The sequence below is a fragment of the Hypomesus transpacificus genome, chromosome 18 (genome assembly GCF_021917145.1).
Source record: "Hypomesus transpacificus isolate Combined female chromosome 18, fHypTra1, whole genome shotgun sequence".
In the NCBI taxonomy this organism is placed as follows: domain Eukaryota; kingdom Metazoa; phylum Chordata; class Actinopteri; order Osmeriformes; family Osmeridae; genus Hypomesus; species Hypomesus transpacificus.
Genome location: NC_061077.1, coordinates 10,679,450 through 10,699,794, shown reverse-complemented (window position 1 = coordinate 10,699,794; position 20,345 = coordinate 10,679,450). Strand labels below are relative to the sequence as shown.

At 47.2% G+C, this 20,345-nt stretch overlaps 1 protein-coding gene and 1 long non-coding RNA gene across 6 annotated transcripts; one reads left to right on the top strand and one right to left on the bottom strand.

Annotated features, from left to right (window-relative positions):
• Positions 1 to 670: 670 nt before the first annotated feature.
• On the bottom strand, positions 671 to 18,976 carry mical1 (microtubule associated monooxygenase, calponin and LIM domain containing 1). Of its 5 annotated transcripts, none has more exons than XM_047040657.1 (26): positions 18,790 to 18,879; positions 18,543 to 18,631; positions 17,988 to 18,108; positions 14,686 to 14,979; positions 14,332 to 14,539; positions 13,861 to 13,968; positions 13,589 to 13,684; positions 13,240 to 13,395; positions 12,818 to 12,918; positions 11,870 to 12,127; positions 9,972 to 10,087; positions 9,747 to 9,873; positions 9,275 to 9,359; positions 8,927 to 9,071; positions 8,498 to 8,694; positions 7,074 to 7,180; positions 6,631 to 6,687; positions 6,196 to 6,433; positions 4,698 to 4,768; positions 3,562 to 4,345; positions 3,272 to 3,381; positions 3,065 to 3,178; positions 2,866 to 2,959; positions 2,481 to 2,574; positions 2,078 to 2,151; positions 671 to 1,972 (listed from the first exon to the last, which is right to left on the bottom strand). In XM_047040657.1, exons 4-26 carry the CDS (start codon positions 14,941 to 14,943, stop codon positions 1,773 to 1,775), a joined length of 3,798 nt encoding a protein of 1,265 aa, XP_046896613.1. In that variant the 5' UTR covers positions 14,944 to 14,979; positions 17,988 to 18,108; positions 18,543 to 18,631; positions 18,790 to 18,879; the 3' UTR covers positions 671 to 1,772. The 5 variants fall into 5 exon arrangements, with proteins under 5 accessions (XP_046896613.1, XP_046896614.1, XP_046896612.1 ...); XM_047040658.1 differs by lacking the exon at positions 18,790 to 18,879 and adding an exon at positions 15,204 to 15,376 and having other exon boundaries at positions 18,543 to 18,694; XM_047040656.1 differs by lacking the exon at positions 18,790 to 18,879 and having other exon boundaries at positions 18,543 to 18,693.
• Positions 18,977 to 19,103: 127 nt separating this feature from the next.
• Positions 19,104 to 19,913, top strand: LOC124481071. Its single transcript, XR_006957610.1, has 2 exons — positions 19,104 to 19,176; positions 19,343 to 19,913. It is a non-coding gene; the product is annotated as an uncharacterized LOC124481071 (long non-coding RNA).
• The last annotated feature ends 432 nt before the right edge of the window (positions 19,914 to 20,345 follow it).

Here is a 20,345-nt window from a genome sequence, read left to right as displayed (position 1 = left end):
GTCAAGCCTCTGCTGTGATCACAGGCTTAATGAGGGCAGTCAGGTTTCACCGTTACACCAAGCGACTGGATAGATGTTCTCTACTGAGGTCAGATCCCCACCAGGATACAAACCCTGCCTGTAGCATCTGCTGACTGGGGCAATGTTCAGCTCTGCAGAGGTTGATGGTGCTGACTGAATCAGCAGAACACTGTCATGGATATGCATTTCAGGTGGAAAGCAGATAAAACACTGAACACATGAATGAGTGTGAGATCATATCAACCACCTATTAAAAGGACCGACAATGTTTTGTGGATTTCTGCCTATATCTTCCATGTCACCTGGAGTTTAGCCATTTGCTTTTTAAACATGCAATCTCGGATGCAGATTAATATGTTGCTCTCTAGGCCTTGCATCAAAAAGAGACATTCAGGAGGGGTTTTCCTTCAGAGTCCCTGGGCTATCTTCTGGTAAACATGGCTGTAGTATCTCAGAGGCATAAGTGTGCGCCCTACTGGTAAGATCTGGGAATAGCAGGGGCAGTGATGTATGACAAGGATGCAACACTTGAAGCGAGTATAAATATGGTGACTGATGCGTACAAAGCAGCATTAGCTGTTTTAATAAAGTAATGGCATTTGACGGACGCGATAGGAGACCAACTGGGTAGGTCTTCATAAGACACAAATGAAAGTGCATGTTCTTTATTTTATATACTTTGAAAGTGCTGTCCTGGCAGGACAAGATGGCAGCATTTTACAACAGATACATAAGGCTGGGCCTCATTCACAACAAAGGCCCAGCCTATCTTGTACTGGGCTATACTGTCAACACATGAGACATCTGCAGATGTGGGATGATGGATGGCTAACACACTACTCCAAGTACCCTGTCACTTCAGACAACCTTTCTATTGTTCAGTGCCACATCTTCCTGAAGCCATAACTCATGTAAACCACACCATATGCTGAAACCCTTCAGTTGAAGGAAAGACCATTTTGTGACAAATACTAGAAGAGTGCTTGTCAACCCTGAGACAGCAGCCATCTATGTAACATGCACGCAAACACAAAGCACATGGTGAACAACAAAAAGTGCCAACAAAGGAAAAGAAAGATTCAAATAAAAAAACAACTTGGTTATTCAATATCAATATTTATTATATGAGGTCATCTAAATAGTATTATGATTATTCCAAGACACTATAATACTAGTATCTTATACAGTGTACAAATATTCAACATGGAACTGCGATATGTACATTGCTGTTGTGCGTCTGCATTAGTACAAGCTGACAAGCAAATAAACACAGAGTTTAACAACACGGTCCGACCTGTGTAAAGAAGCTGCGTTTTGGGCTTCAAGTCCCAGTTTAGTGAGCTGTGTTCCAGCTCCCACTCCTCAGTGTGTGTGCTGCAGTGAGGGGAGGGAGGGCAGCTAGCAGCGGGGCTCCCTCTGTCTCCGGGCTGCTGGACGCTCGGCAGGGCCACGTCTGGCAGGTGAAGCTGTCAGTTTGGATGAAGCCACTTAGTGGGCCTCAGATCTCCAGTCCAGCTCTTCCTCTAGCGGTTATCCTGGAATTCACTTGGGCCTCTCAGGTCCTTGTTCCCCCGAGAGCACAACTCATCTTTGACAATGCATCTTTTGCAAGTGTACAGTCGATCTTTGGCTTTGCAAATGGAGGACAGCACCCGAGTTTGTAAGCAGCAAATCCATCTCCATCATACTTGTCTCTCTCTGTGTGTGTGTGTGTGTGTGTGTGTGTGAGAAACCGTCCGAGTGCCTGCCTCTCACGCCCAGTGCACCTGGGCTCCAGGCGAGGAGTGTCTCTTGGCCTCCATGATGGTGATGATGTGCTGCTCCTCGCTCAGTTCCTTCAGCCTCTTCTCCTCTAGGAAGGACACCAGAGAGTCCCTCATGTCCACCACCTCGATCATCTGCTGCAGGACACGCTCCTCCTCTGCTCGCTGCTCCGCCGTTTTCTCAGAGTCTGACACACACACACACGATGAATATCAGAGAGCCACTCACAAGCACACACATGATTCACTCACACAGACACACACCACTCTTAACGAACCAGGCGAGTACATACCACTAAGCTCCATGTGTTTACGCAGCTCCATTTCCAACATGCTCTGTTTGTCCTCCAGCTCCAACTGTCTAGACCTGAGGGCGAGAGAGAGAGAGAGACACCAGGTGAAGGAGAGCAGACAGGTCCTGCCTCTGGGAGGACAGCCTGCTCTCCCTCGACTGAAGCCCCACGGAGAAAACACCCCGCTCAGTCATGTGAGGGCTGGATGAACACCACAGCTTCATCATGAGGACCAGGCCAACAAAGGACCGGCTCATGCAGTGAGAGAGAGAGAGAGAGAGAGTCAATTGTTGGCTGAGGCAGACAATGACCACACTGTTCAGCGCGGGCAGCGTAGTTGGCATCAGGATGTATTCTATCACACACACACACACACACACACACAAGAGGGGGTTGTACTCACGCCACCATGAGGTCTGACTCCTCAGAGACCAGCTCGTTCTTCTCATGGACCAGCTGGATCCACTGTTCGATCATCTCAGGAGAACCGCCTCCGCCTGGAGGGAGAGAGAGGGTGAGAAGGAGAGGGAAGGAAGCCCCCAGGGTGTGATGGCCACACACAGCGTGTGCCAGAACCAGAGGGAGGAGGAGGAGGACGGGGGATATGGTGCGGAAGGGCCACACATTTTTTTTTAGCTCGTCTGTGTTCCATGTCCTCATTCAAAATGAAACGCTTCAATCCAGGTCTCGTGGGACCGTCACAGGGACATCAGAAGGCCCGTTCCCGTTTGTGGCGTCTGGGATCGTGGTGAGCTGGGGGTGACACCGCTGGCCACTCAGCCTCTCACCTGCTTCTCCTCTGAGAGCCCTCTCCAGGACCACCCCCTTCCCCTCCAGCTCCTTGAACGTCACCTCGATCTCCTCCAGCCGCCTCTGGATAGACTAGAGGGGTGACAGAGAGGAGAGAGGACCGTCAGACATGCACCCCAAGCCTACCGTGGGTGTGGCAACACCACAAAGCAAGGTCGGTCAGATCAGTGCACTGACCTGGGCCTTGGTGAAGCGCTGCATTTCGCATATCTTTGCCCGCCGTTCCAGGGTTCTCATCTTCATCAGCTCCATCTTTCCGGCCTGCACTGGGTCCGAGGGGACATCCTGGAACTGCACACAGAGGAGTGTTGGATGTGTGAGTGTGTGCGTGTGTGTGTGTTGGCGTGCATGCGGGGTTTGAGCGGTCGCACAGCAATTCCATACCTTCTCATTGAACAAATCGCTGTCATCTTTCTCAAACATGTCGTCGTCATCCTCATCCTCATCAGCACCCTCTTCCTCGGACGCTTTGTGGCCGTACTCAACCGCAGTTTCTATGGAGACGGACGGACAACAGTTAATATTCGAGTTAACATTAACATCGCATTATCACGAGTTACGACCGACACGACAGCCGAGACCAGTTGGATGTCCTGTAGGTCTCATTAAGAGGCTATTTAAAAGGATAAAGTCTGTCCCACGTGCATGAAAGGAGTTTCATCTACTCGTCCTACCTGGGTGGATGTTGAGGACACTCAGTCTGTGGTCTCTGCCCAGCCTGGGGGAGGAGAGGTTCCAGGGTGAGAACTTGGATCGGACCTTGGCGGGCTGGTTCTGGCCTCCAGGCTCCTCTTTCCGTCTAAAGCAGCGGCGGTTTCTATGATCTCGGACCTGCGCCCCTGGTCCCCAGCTGCCGCTCCAGTGGTCCTCCCTCGGCCGGCCAGGCTTGGGGGGGCTGGGCCCCCCCGCTGTGGCGGAGGAAGAGGAGCAAGAGGAGGAGCCCCCGGGGGTCTCTGAGTCCGAGTCGTGGCTGTAGGTCAGGTTCAGCAGCTGGTCCTTCTCCTCGGCGCTCAGCTGGAGCTTCCGTAGGGACTGCTTGGGTCTGGAGCCGGCCTCCGCTGCCCCGGGGGTCCTGTTCTCCTGGGCAGGGGTGAGCCTCTCAGGGGGGGAGGAGGGATCCCTGGGGGTGGCCAGGTGGATGGAGCGAGGTTTAGGCACTGGAGGGGAGGGCTGAGGGCTGGGGGAGGCGTAGCGCGAGGGGCGAGGCGCTGGAACCGGGTGGGCTGTCTCCGCGCCCCTCTGGTCCTCGTCGCCAGGCTGGAGTCCACTCTGACAGGCTGGAGGGTCTGGGGGTGGCTGGGGCTCCTGGGGTCCCTCCTCAGGCTCAGCTGGGCGGGGCTGCCTCTGGCCCTCAGCGGGCTGCGGCCCCGCGAGGCCACAGTCCAGGGTGTTGTCATCTGAGGAATGAGCGTCGTCCTCACTGGAGGCACCATACTCTACAGTCTCCTCCTCTCTATCCTGCAGAGGGGGGGAAAAGGAACTGAATGAAATGCTTTGTAGAAAAGATAGTCAGAGCAGAATGCATTGCTATGAAGCAGGACCCTGTGACCTATTACGCTTTTCAAGTCCTTGTCCATAATTGCTTTGGATAATGTACCATAAGCCAGTCAATTGTAAACACTGTACATTCGAACAGCCCTAAATAATGCACACTGGGAGTGTACAACATTCACTGGATCACTTAGCTCCCCAGGGCAGCATGCGGAGGGGCTACAGTATGAACTACCATGCATCAAGCGCCAGACTGGAGGTCAACCTGGGCTCAAGCACCAGCAGCTTGTGTTGGGTTCTCGTTTCCGCGGTGACCAACCTGTAAAGATCTGGGTTCTCTCATGCTTTCCAGCTCCAGATCCTCTGAGTGCAGCTCACAGTAGAACCTCCCTGAGGAGAACGTCACAGAAAACAACAGCTTGCAGTCTGGAACCGGTGCGTGTGAGGATGCATCAGTGTTTCCCACAGATTAGAAATCTATGTGGCGGGGGGAGGGGGGGGGGTTAACATAATTTCTTCGTTAATAATTCGTTACACAGATTGTATTTTGTTTTTATTAAATATGTATTATGTTGGATGCTGTCCTCCTCTCCTACTATTTCTTCAATGCCTGACGAATCTCTTTCTCTCCCTGACCCCGTCTTTCTGCTTGAGCAGCACTGGTTGAAGCCTGAAAATATTGTAAACAATTTCTGCATATATGCATGTAGCAACGCTTGTGCTTAATAACTATTTAGCTGGTCGGCTCCATGACTCCGGGTAAGTAGGGCTCGTGAGACAGCTCACCAAAAGAACGATGGGGAACTCACTTGTCTAGCAGATTAAGACATGTTCGTAGGTACCTAGCGAAAAATAACCTATGGGGAACCCACTTGTCTAGCATATTAAGACATGTTCGTAGGTACCTAGCGAAAAATAACCTAAACTTTCCTAGACTTTTAGCTACGGCACTAATGCTAAAGGCTCGCTGATATCGCATAGCGTCGTTGCTAACTTGTGGTGACGTTGTGACTCTCTGTGTGTGTGTTTGTGTGTGTGTGTGTGTATGTGAGAGACGCGTGAGTGACAGAGAGAGACGGAGGGAGAGCAGAAAGGAAATGCAGCTGAACTAAACTAACTAAATACGCTGCATGTTTTAAATAGCGTTAAAACATTTTTTATAACGAAACGCAATATGTGGCGGCCTATGTTGATTCTGTGGCGCACCGCCACAAATTAGTCTGTGTGGGAAACATTGATGCATGGCTGACAACTCTTTCTCTTTCCTGTCTCGACTACGACACCCCACCCCCTTAAAAAGGGTACTCTCATACATTATGCATGTCTCTGCTAAATAAATTAAACTGTGCTCCATTTTTGCCATGAAAATGGTATTGTCGTCGTTGAGTACCTACAGTACCTTTACATCACAACAGGTAGCACAGCTGTTGAAATTCACACATTCTGCAGGTTGTATGCTTTTTAGAGATGGGAAAACATGATCTAACAAAATAATGGCGTGTCTTAAAATCTCCAAAAGCAGCTTATTTTAGTGACTCATGCTGGGAAATGACCATGAATCAACATATCCTCAAGACAGCCAACGTTAGCTGTCCACCTTTTGTAACAACCAAGAGTCTCTTGTTCAGTAAATATGAGTCAGAACATTCTCTGCATCTGCTTCACTAAATGTCCTTCCTACTGTGTACATGACGCAACCCATGGAAGTCTGTGACATTTTTAAGAATGAGACCCCACTTCACAGAGGACAAGAGGGTTGGGATGAGATGAAGGAAGAACTCCACAATAGAGCCTCCATCGGGGCCAGTGGTGCTCACCCGTGTCCTGGCTGAAGGTGTAGCCCCCCAGTCGCAGGGTGGTGCCACACTGATGGCAGGTGAAGCAGCTCCGGTGGAAGAACTTGCCCTCAGTGCTGATCCTCTCCAGCACATAGACCCTCTGGCCGCAGAAGTAGCACTCCTCACAGTTGCCTGTCAGGGAGCTGCAGTTCAGGTCAGGCTCAGGGTCCGGGTCTGGCCTGGGACTCACCTCAGGGGCTGAGAGGGAGGATATTTGCTGAGGGGAAAGGGAAGGAAGGAGAATTAGCATTGTAACTATTCACTAACATAAACAAACGGTTTGGACTGTGTGCTCCTATGTTCGGTGGTGTCATCCACTGAAACAAAACTAAAAAGCATCAATCCCAACAGAAAAAGGTCAATGCAGCACAAGAGACCACGGAGGAGAATTTGTAGTCTGAACCCAACACTCACATCCTCCTCATCTCCCATCTCTCTCTGCTTTGCTTCTCTCCTGGATGCCAGCTTCTCCTGTGAAGAAGAACACGATCAGTCATGTGATGTGTTCATGGATCCAATTATGAAAGAGTATGACAGAAGGCTTATGAATGAACAATGAGGTCGTTGTTATCTTCAATGACTTCAGCAAACACTGTAGTGAGAGGAAGATAAAAAGAAGCCAAAGCCAGACCATAGAACGATGATACCTTTTCTACACTACTTTATATAAAAACACAAGCACTGATAAATAAAAACTCCAGGTGCTGGCTGATAAAATGTGAACTTGAGGTTACTGTGACTGTCAGCCGCACCGGCAACAACCTCAGAAGCCCTGGATGTTACGGAGCGATGCCTGAGATGTTTCAACAGTGGACCACTGTCCTGTCAGTGACGCTGTGTTCTGCTTGGGAGCTTACCTTGCGCCTCTGCAGGGAGTTGTGCTTCAGCTTGTTAAGGAAGAACACTACAGACTGGGTCCGGGAGAAAGCACTGGGTTTGTACACTGTCACTGGGGCCTGTGGCTCTGCAACACAGAAACACACGACAACAATACATTGTCACCAAGTGCGCGACAGAGTCCACACCAAACGAACTCTTCTCTCATCCGTTTGACGCTGTCTGATGGACGCAAAGTCAAAGGACGGGTCCCTTGTGGCACAAAGGCAACTATAACTGAATGCATTTGCGATATGAGCCTCTTTTATATGGAAGTATCCGCGTCAGTCATGGCCTTTCGTTTACTGATGGATCAATTCTTTGGTCCTCTTCAGTCCCCACTGACAGCTTCCTCTTTACCACACAGCCTCTCTAGCTGACAGCTTCCTCTTTACCACACAGCCTCTCTAGCTGACAGCTTCCTCTTTACCACACAGCCTCTCTAGCTGACAGCTTCCTCTTTACCACACAGCCTCTAGAGAAAGGGCACAGCTCCTCAGCAGATGCTATTTCATCCAACATGCAACATCAGTAGCCCCCCCTCCCCCCCCCCCCCCCCCTCATCTGCAGATAAGGTGACAGTCAAGCCCCCCTGTGAGGAACAGGCTGCTCCCTCCTGCTGGAAGCACATCTGTCAGCGTCTCCCCGGCAGAGCGGAGCCCAGCCACGCAGCATCATCACAGGCAGACAAGCGGCGGATGTCACACCCACCTCGCTCCAGCCAGCTGCAAACACCGCCACATCACATCGACACCGAACCCAGCAGCCCCCGACCGCCTCACACCCAACAGAGCGCACGTTGGATGAGAATACCTTCTAAAAACAGCCCAGGGAAATCCTATGTCACAGCAGCAATGCTAGATCGTTCCGAGGCGAGCCCGCCCTAGTCTGATAAGCCATGTCCTCGCCCTAGCTGTTTGCTCTGCCTGCTGCCTGGCTTGGTGTGAGCAGGAGCACAACAGCCAATCAGGGATGGCTATTAGCATAGCACCAGCCACTCACACCAGGGGCATGCTGGGTAATGCTCTTAAAGAGACAGTGCCAACCCTTTCCCTTATCAACAGCAAACACATTTCAGAGAGGGGGAGAGACACCTGATCCTTTTTAGTAATAGGTGATTTGATGCTGTGCACTGACCGACTTATGCTAGATTGAGCTGCATTGCTTTCCTGTGCAACGATCAAAACAATGTTTCAGCAGAATGATATCCATACAGTACACAAAGAAAATTCAGATAAGCCTATCCACAATGACTAAAACATCCATCTCTAATGTTTTTGAGTCTGAGCTATAGGATGGTAAAAACAGCACAATGTGACATAATAATTTTTATACATAAATAAGATAAAGGGAGGACATACAGTATTCCCTGTATATGAGTAGTTTAGTTACCTATAATTCTTACCTTTAGGGAGCGTTCTCTTGGAAAAGGCATTGCGGACCTGGGTGAGGTAAAGCACCATGGACAACTTGTCGATCTGGCCGCGCGTGGCCATGTCGCTGGCAGACATGACGGGGGGGATGCCCAGTTCGCTCTCCAGGACGCTAAAGGCCAGCTGGTTGTTGTGGACGGTGTTGGACTCCTCCAGCGAGGCCATGTCACTGGGGCACAGGAGCACTGACAGTTCATATGCTTGCTCATACTACCTCAACAGCTTGAGAGCTGTGGAGGAGGTAAAGGTGACCGAAAAAGTCACATTCAACGTCTCTACAATGTCAACGGTAAGTGAATCTGCCTCCGAAACCCAGGATAATGCGCTCGTACTTGATCAACTCTGTTGTTGCCTCACGGTCTGTGGAGCTAGGGCAAGGTCACCAGAGCTCAGATACTCACATGAGGTGTGGTCTAAAGTTGTGGATGAGGGCACACAGAGCCAGGCCAGACCTCCAGGACTGAGTCAGGTCCTTCACCTTCACCCCCTGGTACCCGCCTGTGTGCTGTTGACACCATTTCAGCAGCTCATCAAAACCTGTTGAATCTGCATCCGGAGAAACAAAGCACACGGTCAGACACACAGTCGCTGAGCGGGCCCTTTAGTCGCAGAGGGGAATCACTATAGTAATAGTACATGAAACATCTAGAATATCATGACATTCCTTCAGTATATCCCAGGTAACAGCATGTGTGTCAGCTGTGGAGTCAAGGTGGAAACGGGTCATGGATGAAACTATGGAAACACACCTCTGCGCATGCGTGGCTTGTTGTTCTGCTTTTGGCTGGGGCGGTTGGATTCACGGGGGTCTTCCACGTCGTACAGATGTTTCACCTTAGAGATGAACCCACAGGTTCGTGTGAATGTTGTACACAGACACAGTGAGCTCTGCTCTGTTACCACTCAAAGGCTGAAGGCTAGTTCTGATGCAGTTTTTATCGATCCAATATTTTCTGGAAACTCTCCAAAGCCTTTAAATCAATCATCTCTTGGTGAGGACATCAAAAACCAATGTCCCTGCTTATCACTCAGTGCTTGATATGCGCAGCAAATTCCTGCCAATAAACAAATGGCCTGTCACTAAGTATTATTGACTAAAAACACTGATGTGATTGTGTTGTCAGTTTAAACCCTAAATAGTCTCCTCTCTTTGGATATTGTTTCAACAGAACGGCAGTTGAGGAGGCTGCAGGCTGGTGGCTCCAGGGACTATGTGCTCACCTGGTTGACCTGTATGGACGTCAACTTAATCTGATTGTAGCGGGTTGTTGGGTTGATGCTGTAGGCGCTGTAGTTTTTACAGGTGTTCTCTGGAGTTGTCTGGGACAGGAGCTGATAGACACTCTCTCTGTAGATTCACAAGGAAGGTAACCTTCAGAGTCCGAGTCACCAGCACAGTCATCAGCACAACACAACAGCAGGAGGAGGATAGAGTATGAGACTGACCGCTGTGCGAGGACCTCCAGGGGCGCTTTGCCCAGACCCCAGCTCCTCACCATCCAGGCTGTGTCGAGGGATGCCAGGAAGCCCCGGGCTATGCCTGTCCCCAAGGGCCAGAACGGCTGGGGACACACACATATACAGTGCCCTCCAAAAGTATTGGAACAGTGAGGCCAATTCCTTTATTTTTGCTGTAGACTGAAAACATTTGGGCTTGACATCAAACGATGAATGTGAAACCAGAGATCAACGTTTCAGCTTTTATTTCCAGGTATTTACATCAGGATCTGATGCACAAATTAGAAAATATCACCTTTTTGTTCAAACCCACCCATTTGTCACGTGAGCAAAAGTATTGGAACATGTGACTGACAGGTGTGTTTTGTTGCCCAGGTGTGTCCTATTACATACATTATTCAATCAATAAATACCACTGAATGTCTACACTCAGGTTCAGATTGGGTAAGATAGGTTTTGTCTATGCAGACTGTATTCAGAGGTGAAAACAACATGAAAACCAGAGCGCTGTCTTTGGGTGAAAAACAAGCAATTGTGAGTCTTAGAGAAGATGGAAAATCAATCAGAGCCATTGCAGAAACATTGGCCATAGCCAGTACAACCATTTGGAATGTCCTGAAGAAGAAGAAAACTACTGGTGTACTAAGTAACAGACGTCGAACAGGTAGACCAAGGAAAACATCAGCAGTTGATGACAGAAACATTGTGAGAGCTGTAAAGAAAGACCCTAAAACAACTGTTAGTGAGATCAGCAACAACCTCCAGATGGCAGGAGTGAAGGTATCACTATCTACTGTTCGCAGAAGACTTCATGAACAAAAGTACAAGGGCTACACCAGAAGATGCAAACCACTCATCAGCAAGAAGAATAGGAAGGCCAGGCTGGAATTTGCCAAAAAGTACAGAGATGAACCTCAGAAATTCTGGGACAAAGTTTTATGGACTGATGAGACAAAGATTAACTTTTACCAAAGTGATGGAAAGGCTAAAGTTTGGAGAAAGAAAGGAACTGCTCATGATCCCAAACACACAAGCTCATCTGTGAAACACGGTGGAGGTAATGTCATGGCTTGGGCTTGCATGGCTTCTTCTGGGACGGGCTCATTAATCTTCATTGAGGATGTAACACATGATGGCAGCAGCAAAATGAACTCGGAAGTCTACAGAAACATTTTGTCTGCCAATTTAAGGAAAGATGCAACCAAACTGATTGGCAGAGCCTTCATCATGCAGCAAGATAACGACCCAAAACACACTGCCAAAACAACAAAGGAGTTCATCAGGGGCAAGAAATGGAAGGTATTAGACTGGCCAAGTCAATCTCCAGACTTAAACCCTATAGAGCATGCATTTTACCTGCTTAAGAGGAGACTGAAGGGAGGAACCCCACAAAACAAACAACAACTGAAAGAGGCTGCAGTGAAAGCCTGGGAAAGCATCAAAAAGGAAGAATGCAAAAGTTTGGTGACGTCAATGGGTCACAGACTTGCTGCAGTTATTGAAAGCAAAGGATTTGCAACTAAATATTAAGTCTTATTCACTTAAATATGTTTTAAGTATATCTGTTCCAATACTTTTGATCACATGACAAATGGGTGGATTCAAACAAAATGTGATATTTTCTTAGTTGTGCATCAGATCCTGATGTAAATACCTGGAAATAAAAGCTGAAACGTTGATCTCTGGTCTCACGTTCATTATTTGATGTCAAGCCCAAATGTTTTCAGTCTACAGCAAAAATAAAGGAATTCACCTCACTGTTCCAATACTTTTGGAGGGCACTGTACAGGTCGGAACATGCAATCAAATGTACACGGAGAAACGTTAATAGTTGATATGACAGCCAGGAAGCCAGCCAGCGTCCACACCAATAGACGAGTACCTACCTCCACCAGGCAGTCTCCAACCAGGCCAATCAACAGTTTCTTGCCCCTCCTCTCCCGCACGATGGAGGCGTTCTCAGCGCGGTGCATGCAGGTGAAGTCGAACATGGCCACGTCGGGCCGGCCCGCGTGGTTCTGGGCAAACTGCATATCAGGCAGCTGGTAGCCTGTGGAGAAGCGGGCCGCGTCGTGGGCATAACGCAGCATGGCTTCACGGTCCACGTTGGACGCGGCCAGAAGCTGCTCTGCGTCACTGTAGTCCTGGCAAACAGAGAACAGGGAGCAGGGGATGGGGTGAGTGACGGCAAAGCCTGTTCTCTTTGTCCTGATCAGACAATTACTCGAATAAAGCCTCAAGCAGTACACTCACGTTACATTCAAGCTAGGGGGAAGACAATGCAATGGAAGACAATGCAGTCCGCCATTTTGTTTCTAAGATCAACTGGATCTGGTCCCACTGAAGAACTGAAGTCAATAAGTGTGGTGTGACCTTGAGATTGAACTTAAGTGTATTTTGACAACAAAGCCACTCGCTCTTCTCCCTGTACAGGAAACAATATTGGAATGCTAAACTGTGTGCTCAGTCCTGTGTTGCATGTTGCTCTGTAACACTAAGCTGATACTTAGCTTAGTGTTACAGACAGTAGTGAGTGGGAAGGGTGTACTATAACATGGTGAGGAATGTGGCAGAACCGCATTTCCCAGCAAAAACAACTCGACTAGTGGCTAAGCCCCTATGTGTGTGAAAGACCGACTAGACGTCAGCTATCCTGGCCTACAAGGTCAGTGATCAGACAGCAGATAAACAACAGGGTCAAGGTTGGATGAAGAGTCTCTGCTAACCAGGGTTGTTTAGTACCCATCGCCTCCTGTGGATCCTGGAGGGAAAATATGCTGAGACAGCAGGCCAGTTTTTCCTGGATGATGCATGTGTTGGGTTGCTGGTCTTACCTGTTTAATGACGCCCTTCTTCAGCAGGCTCTTCTTCTTAGCAGTCATGACAAAGTAGTGGGTGTCATCCTTATAGTAGACAATATTCTCTAGATCAATACCTGGAAGAAAGGCGGGGGGGGAGAGAGAGAGAAATAAGAGAGAGAGCAAGAGAGCGAGAGAGCGAGAAAGCGAGAGAGAGAGAGAGAGAGAGAGGGAGATGAAGAGGGAAATAAAGCAAGACATTGTGAAACATCCCTAAAGAACAGACTCAAAGAACATAGCATGTCAAATGGATTGCCTCAGGATTTATATCGACACAGGAAATTAAGAAAGAGAGGGAAAAACCTATTAGATGAAAATACATGCTGCAAGTTCTGTCTTGGTGACGTACAACAGGGAAAAGACCACCGAGATTGTGGAGCCAGATAGCCAAGTGGTACCTGTCTCTGTGAGTAGGTCCTGGAAGAACTTCTGATTGTAGATCCGGGCCACACCACTGATCTCTGCCACCTGGGCCTCGGCCGCCGTGCGTCTGTTGATGAAGTTGGCTGTGATGCCGATGGCCAGCTTCCCTCTCAGCTCCTTCCTCTTGAAGCCTGGTGGGGGAGAGAGTCAACAGAAGGGCTTACTTCTAGGTGGTCTGAAATTGAGTCGAGATTCACGGTTGTACAGCAACAGTAAAACCCCATTTGTTTTGATGAATGGTAAATATGATTACATATTAACATAGGGTCATATGTATGTGTGACATCAGCAGTATACCATTTTATGATGTGTGTGTGTACTAACCATCAGGGACGTAGCGTCCTCCTCCGGCAGAGATGAAGACATCAAACTGGAAGGTTCCGGCAGGATGAGACTCAGGGTGCAGCTTAGCCGTCCAGCCTGACGAAGAGACAGGCGCAGGACAAAGCATTAGACCGGCACACACACTGCAGCGGCACGACTCCTCTTAGTCGAGCATCTCTGTTCAGTGGGTGAATTCACACTATGAGGGGACAGGGGGCCAACCAGAGCGATGAGAAGAGGGACGGAAAGAGTTCGGAAGGCTGAACGTGTACCTGTGTTCCCCGAGGGCTCCTGCAGGCCTCGGAACTCCACCCCTGTGTGAACCTCCACCCCCAGCAGCAGAGCCACCTTCAGCAGGATCAGCTGCAGCTGACGGATGCCTGGGGAGACAGACACAAGCACATGGGCTGTGGATATGGACTGTCACATGGAAGGAAATAGTAAAGCAACATTATTTGAATGTATATGTTGTGGTGAAGGAGAGGACTATCAAGACAGCCTCTGTATATTGGGAGTCAGGTGGCTGAGCGGTTAGAGAATTGGGCTAGTAATCCACAAGTTGCTGGTTCAATTCCCGGCCATGCTAAATGACGTTACGTCCTTGGGCAAGGCACTTCACCCTACTTGACTTGGGGGGGAATGTCCCTGTACTTACTGTAAGTCGCTCTGGATTCTATATTCTACAGTGTGCAGTTTGTTGGTACTGTATAAGCATAGCTTAGATTGGCAAATGGAACACTCACTGATGTGGTCCAGGGCACCAGTACAGAATTTGCCATAGAACTTTTTGGCGCTGAGACCCCGAAGGTCGCAGATGGTGTAGGGCCACAGGTGCAGCACATTGTTCCTGGCAAACGACTCCCTCTTCTCCAGAACCACCACCTGAGCTCCCAGCAGAGCCAGCTCTATGGCTGTCCTCAACCCACAGGGCCCTGCGCCCAGAACCAGGCACTGGAAAAGGAAGGAAGAGAGGGAGAGGAAGATCAAGAGAAGACGCAGCAAATGAAGTGAGGAATGAGGACGAGTTAACAGTTCAACAGCTGAATACTCAAGTCATCTCATCGTCCTCAGGCGCTGAAGTTTCAGTCTCAGTGCACCTTGTTTTTAGCACAAACGTTCCCGTTCTGGTAATCTGGATGAGCAGCTCTCTTATCCAGTTTCACCCACAGGGCCTTGGCCTTCCAGTAGTTGAGCTTCTCCTTCAGCTTGGAGTAGAAGGTCTGATAGTCCTGGGGGTCCACCTCTAGGTGGTGACACAGCTCTGCAAAGTAGCGCTGCACGTCCTTGCAGCTCTGGGCTAGGACAAAGTGGTCGAAGACGGTGTAGGAGGGGTTGGGGGGTTCCTGGTTCGCCATAGCGAACTATGGCTTACTCGTACCTTTAGAGGCTGCCTGTGAATGAAGAGATAACACCGTCACATCATCTGGCGTGGATTTGCAGTTGGAAGTTTATATATAGGTGGTCATTGTGTCTGACTAAGTGACATTTAGGGGATTTCCTCAGAGTCAGTCTCTGACTCCTCCTGGTCTCCTGGATCTTAGTCACTGGTAGCTTCCCCCTCTTCCCCATGTGATTCCCGGAGGCTCCATGTCGGCTGTGTTTATTGGCACTTTACCTAATAATCTCTTCTCGTGAGGTATGTGTGTCACACTGTGCCGTGGGCCTTGTGTCTGTGTAGATGTTTACTGCCCATGATTCAATGGAAACTTTAAAGACAAATTCAGTATGGGGAAATCCAAGCAGAGTCACGCAACCAGAGTCCACGGTGCCAGCTCGTCCTGTTCACACCTGCAAAGGCCCCCATCCATTCCATTCAGTACAAATAAACGGGGGGGGGGGGGAGTACCCCACATGCAAAAGGCCTCCCTATCAACCTGAGAGCAGGCCTCACAAAAAGTCCCATGATGTACTCCCCAATCAGCATTCATCACTTAGGTAATATCAAGGTGGTTAAATGAATACTTTAAGAATGAGGTACCTCTCATACTGTGGTAATTGCCACACCCCCACTACCATCAAAAATCACTTCAAAAATCGATCAAACATTGTCTGTCCAGCCCAGATGAAAGAGAGAAGCTCATCAAATTACACTAAATAGAGACGCTTAATCTTACTAGCCATAATGCACATATTGCTGGCATTTGGGACTAGCCAAGTCATCCGTTAAGGTTTGGTTATTGTCAATGTGAAAACATGATGCATGCACACACAGTGGCACCTCAGGCGATACACAGTAGGAACTGGCTAGATTAGTGTACACATGATTTGACAAACACACGTCATTGCAATTGTGCATTAGTCAGATGTACCCTTAGGAGTTATTCTTAGCTTATTGTTTCAATACACTGTATTCAATCTGCAATAAAGAGACAGGAAGTGGCGCAATTTCCAAACAAAACAAAAAAGCATGTTCCATTACTGCACACAGTATATACTCTGTCCTTCAGCAGTGCCATGGTGTAGAGTACAAGAAGTGTTAAACGGCCTCCTGTGGTTGGCAAGTCATTTCCTGGAAGCAATCTTCACGCATCACTTCCTGGCGATAACACATGGTTGTCAAGCACTGTGTACTTTGTTCACCTGGGCCTATAAACAACCTACTAGTAGACTGAGCTTAATATTGCAAAGCTTTAATAGAAAAGATGTTTTTTTTTTTTGTAATAAAACAGCCATTCAGGGACGTCTATGAAAGTACATTAGAACTGTCTCAGTTTGATAAAAAAGTACTGCCTCTTTTTCATCTGAACTTCTACTAACTGAAGTACTATAGCTAAACACTACTGTGTTCTGTACACTACTGTACCTAAACAATAACCATTTTGGGTTTATTTAGCTGCGACCTAGCAGCTCTATAGCTCGCACTGTTGGTCCACAAAACTGCATGGGCGTACATGGTACATTAATAAGTCTGTTTGTCCTCAAGAGTTCACTCGTAAGCAGTTATCTGTGACCCCCCAGACTCAGTCTGCTGCAACAGATCTAATTAAGGTCATTAAAACCGCCCATGCAACCCGTACTCTCTGTTCCTCTGGATCCACCATGGCCTGCTTCACCCTGCAGCTCAGATCAGTGTCTCTGTCTCCCAGCTGATTGAACAATACATCCAACAGCATTCAGGTTACCCCCCCAGTTCACCCATCTGAGCGTTCTCTGGAACCCACTGGTGGCTCGATGGCAATAATGGATTCAGCACGGAGGGGAACACGCTCACAACATCAGACAGGAGTCCAAGTACAGATACAGTCAGCAATAGCCCCATTCTGGAACTACTGGGAGACTGCAGTGATAGGCCAGCCGCCGAGCCTTGTCATATTTAACTTAGTTTACAACTAACAGCTTCCTCCACTGGATACCTGTTGAACACCCAGGGTTTCCCACAGCACTTTTCAGTTAAGGCGGCAACACACGCCTGCCGCCTTAACAACGTTGTCAAAAAAAACAAAAAAAATCTTTATTTTTTATAGGATCTATCCGCCGTGTTACTCTGTCCTGTTGTCTCTCTTCCATTCCAGAACGCCAGTCTCCCTTCTCTGCAGGATGCATTAGTCTATCGCACAAACTAGCTCCCCCCCCTTCGCATTAGTCTATTGCACGAAGTGCAACATTACGTGTGTCAATGCTTATCTATTGAGCAAATACAGCAATAACTAAGTGAGAAACGCCAACACCCAAACATGTACGTGCTAAATTCATCTTGCTCAGCTCAAATATTAATACTGCTGATTATTAAGATCGCATTACATAGGATTTTTGTTTAATCTCCATTTCATCTTTATGTTGTGATTTCCAATGTTCAGAATTAATGTCTGTCACATAACTTGATGTAAAACAACTTTTGAACTTGCAACCAACTTCTTTATAAAGTTTCACGCTTACTATTTTTGGCTTCTGCAACAGGACACAATTTTGGTAGCAGATAATTGTGTTGCCTTCAGTACTCTACATTCTGAGTGTCTAATCTTGTGAAGGCTGCACGCAACAGCAGTCAAACAGATACCTCCAAAATGTCTGTTGAGATGTGGTTGACCCAAACTGGCTGCAAAACTGTGCAGCATCTTAAGTAATAGGTGTGTGTGATATACAGGCATTTATCGTATGCCCACAAAAGGGCTAAAAGAGCAAAAGGGGAAGACACAGGAAGACAGAGGGCGGCTTGGAGAATTTACACTATGACCACTACTTCACAACTACATACCGAGCATAATCCGACAGGCTGAAACCCACCATTATGAATGAGTCATGTCTCAGCATGAATCTTGACTCTTTAGAGTGAGATACATTCATACATGTATAAGCCAGGTTGACTAGAGCAGAAGATTATTTCTATGTTTGTCAGGCAGAAAATAAGTCAAAGTAGACAGTAGAGTGTAGGTAGTAGCTTATGGATGCTTTGACTTACCTGGTCACATGAACCGAATGAGGACAAAGGCTTTACAGAAGCTGTGTTTCAACCTGCTGGATCTTTCTGTGGTGCCACATAGAAACCTGATATTAGCACCAGGAAAGGGGCGGGAACAAAACTGTCAACAAAAAAGAGAAAGAGAAAGAGAAAGAAAAAGAGAGAAAGAGATAGATAGAGAGAGAGAGAGAGAGAGAGAGAGAGAGAGAGAGAGAGAGAGAGAGAGAGAGAGTTATAAAAGCTAAACTGTGTAACGAGTCCAGCCACCATGTTAGGGTCGTTTATTTTATAAAACCCCATTCCAATAACCGATTACACCTAACCTCCTAAAATGTAACCTGTAGTTATGACAAAATCAATATATTCCAAATGTCAACGACACATGTAGATCTAAACAAGATAAATCCATGGCTCTTTCTAAATGAAGTGAACGAAACTGAGTAGCAGTGCTTGCATTGACAATGTCACGATATCTAATGCGCCTTTGACTTAAAAATGACAAATTGTTAAAACTATAAACTCAATAATTATTAATTTCAACAAGTCATACATTACCTAGGAGATAGTGGGTTGAAATTGTGCGCTAACTTCAGACCTCATCTTCCTTGTTTAGTCTTTGCGAATTCCCGAAACCGCGCGCTCACCTGCATCCAGCACACATGACAAGCGGACTCAACATAGTGGTCTCTGTTCCGGGTACTTTGTAGACAATTTAAGTCAAGTTTCCTTCTCAGGAATATATGGCGGTGATGCTCAATGAGTCACGGCCCAATGCATATGTTGTTTCATGGAGGTACTTCACCAAGGATACAGTTACAGATATGTCCACCTCATTCTTGTTCATGAGGTAGGCTATACATCCACACCCGAAGCCTGCCGAAGATGTCGAAATCCAAATGGAAAACACTGTAAATAATGTAGTTGGCGTATCTCCGGCATTTTCACATTTCAATGTTGATATTTGCCAGTCGTTCTGGGAATGTTAAATTTGTTTTTAGAGGTCGGTCTACACATTGATGACTGTAAGAAAAAGACAACCGACTACTCATTTGCATGTGAGACGTACGTTATTTCCCGGAAATGCTGTTAATCAGATGAGGAAACGTCCATTGTATTGAATAATTCAAGTTGAATGCTTTAAAAGTCACACTGAACGGTTCCTGCACTACTACAGTACTAGGCCTATACGGTAAGTACTCAACTTGATCCGTTTTACACATTGATGCTGCCTTTTTAAAAGGTACTCCCAATATCAAAACTGTTTAAGACACATTAAGAAAATTGCAGCAGAGTTATAGTTGGCAATGTACAAACTTTATTCCAACATTTTCATTTCAAATTTAAACAATTTACAGGAGGATTTAGACAACAGCAAAACTGTTGTCTCAAAGTCTTTCATTGAGTGCAGTAAAAAAAGATTACATTGGAATATTCTAATCAAAAACTGCATAGGCTGAGGAAAAAGACCCAAAGAACCCTAATGATGACATGTCTTTGCTGATCAATGTGATGACGGTAATGGACAAGGGCAAAAGAAGGTTGCCGCCTTTCAGTTCCTGGCCTAGCCCATGTCCACAACAACACACCAGGAGAAATCAGCCCATGCCCTTCCTCTCTGCCAACATCTGATTTCTAGAGGATGATCAAAGAGGTGCTCTTTTAGAACTTGAAGGTACATAATACACGGCTCGTATACATGATACTAATCTAATGTTTGTAGTTAAATGTACCGTGATGTTTCAGCTTTACAGATATGAAAGAAAACCGTTGGTATCAGATGAGTCACGTACCACAGCAATGCTCTCAGTAAGTGGTGTGGGAAATGTCAACATGTAAACGTGGAACTGACAGTATGTGGTTACTGACAGAGAAACAAATACAGACTGTATACACTGTAAGTAGGCCTTATCCTATGTGAAGGAAAAATGAAAGAAACCAAAGTAGGAAATTCAGGTAGTTATCTAAACCCTTGACTCATGTTGTACAACTGGGTTAAAAGATGATGGTAGAGCTAAATTAAATAGCTAGCAACAATGATGTGTTCATCCAAAACAAACATACTTGTGACAGGACCTACCCTCCATGGTGGGCGGAAAAGGCAAAACGATGCTGAAAATGGGTAAACTTGTACGATCTTTCAAAAATGAATAAATTACAAACATGATACTGTACAAAAAATTGTAGTATTTTGGATATTTACACAAAGTGTGTCCAATATTGCAAATTTCAATAGTTTTCCATCAGTATTTTCTCCAAACATCACTGAAGTAAACCTCGCAATCTCAGGAGTGAGACATAGTTCATCTTTCAGCTTCTCTGATGTGGACACTGAGAGACCCTGGCAGAACAATCACTGGA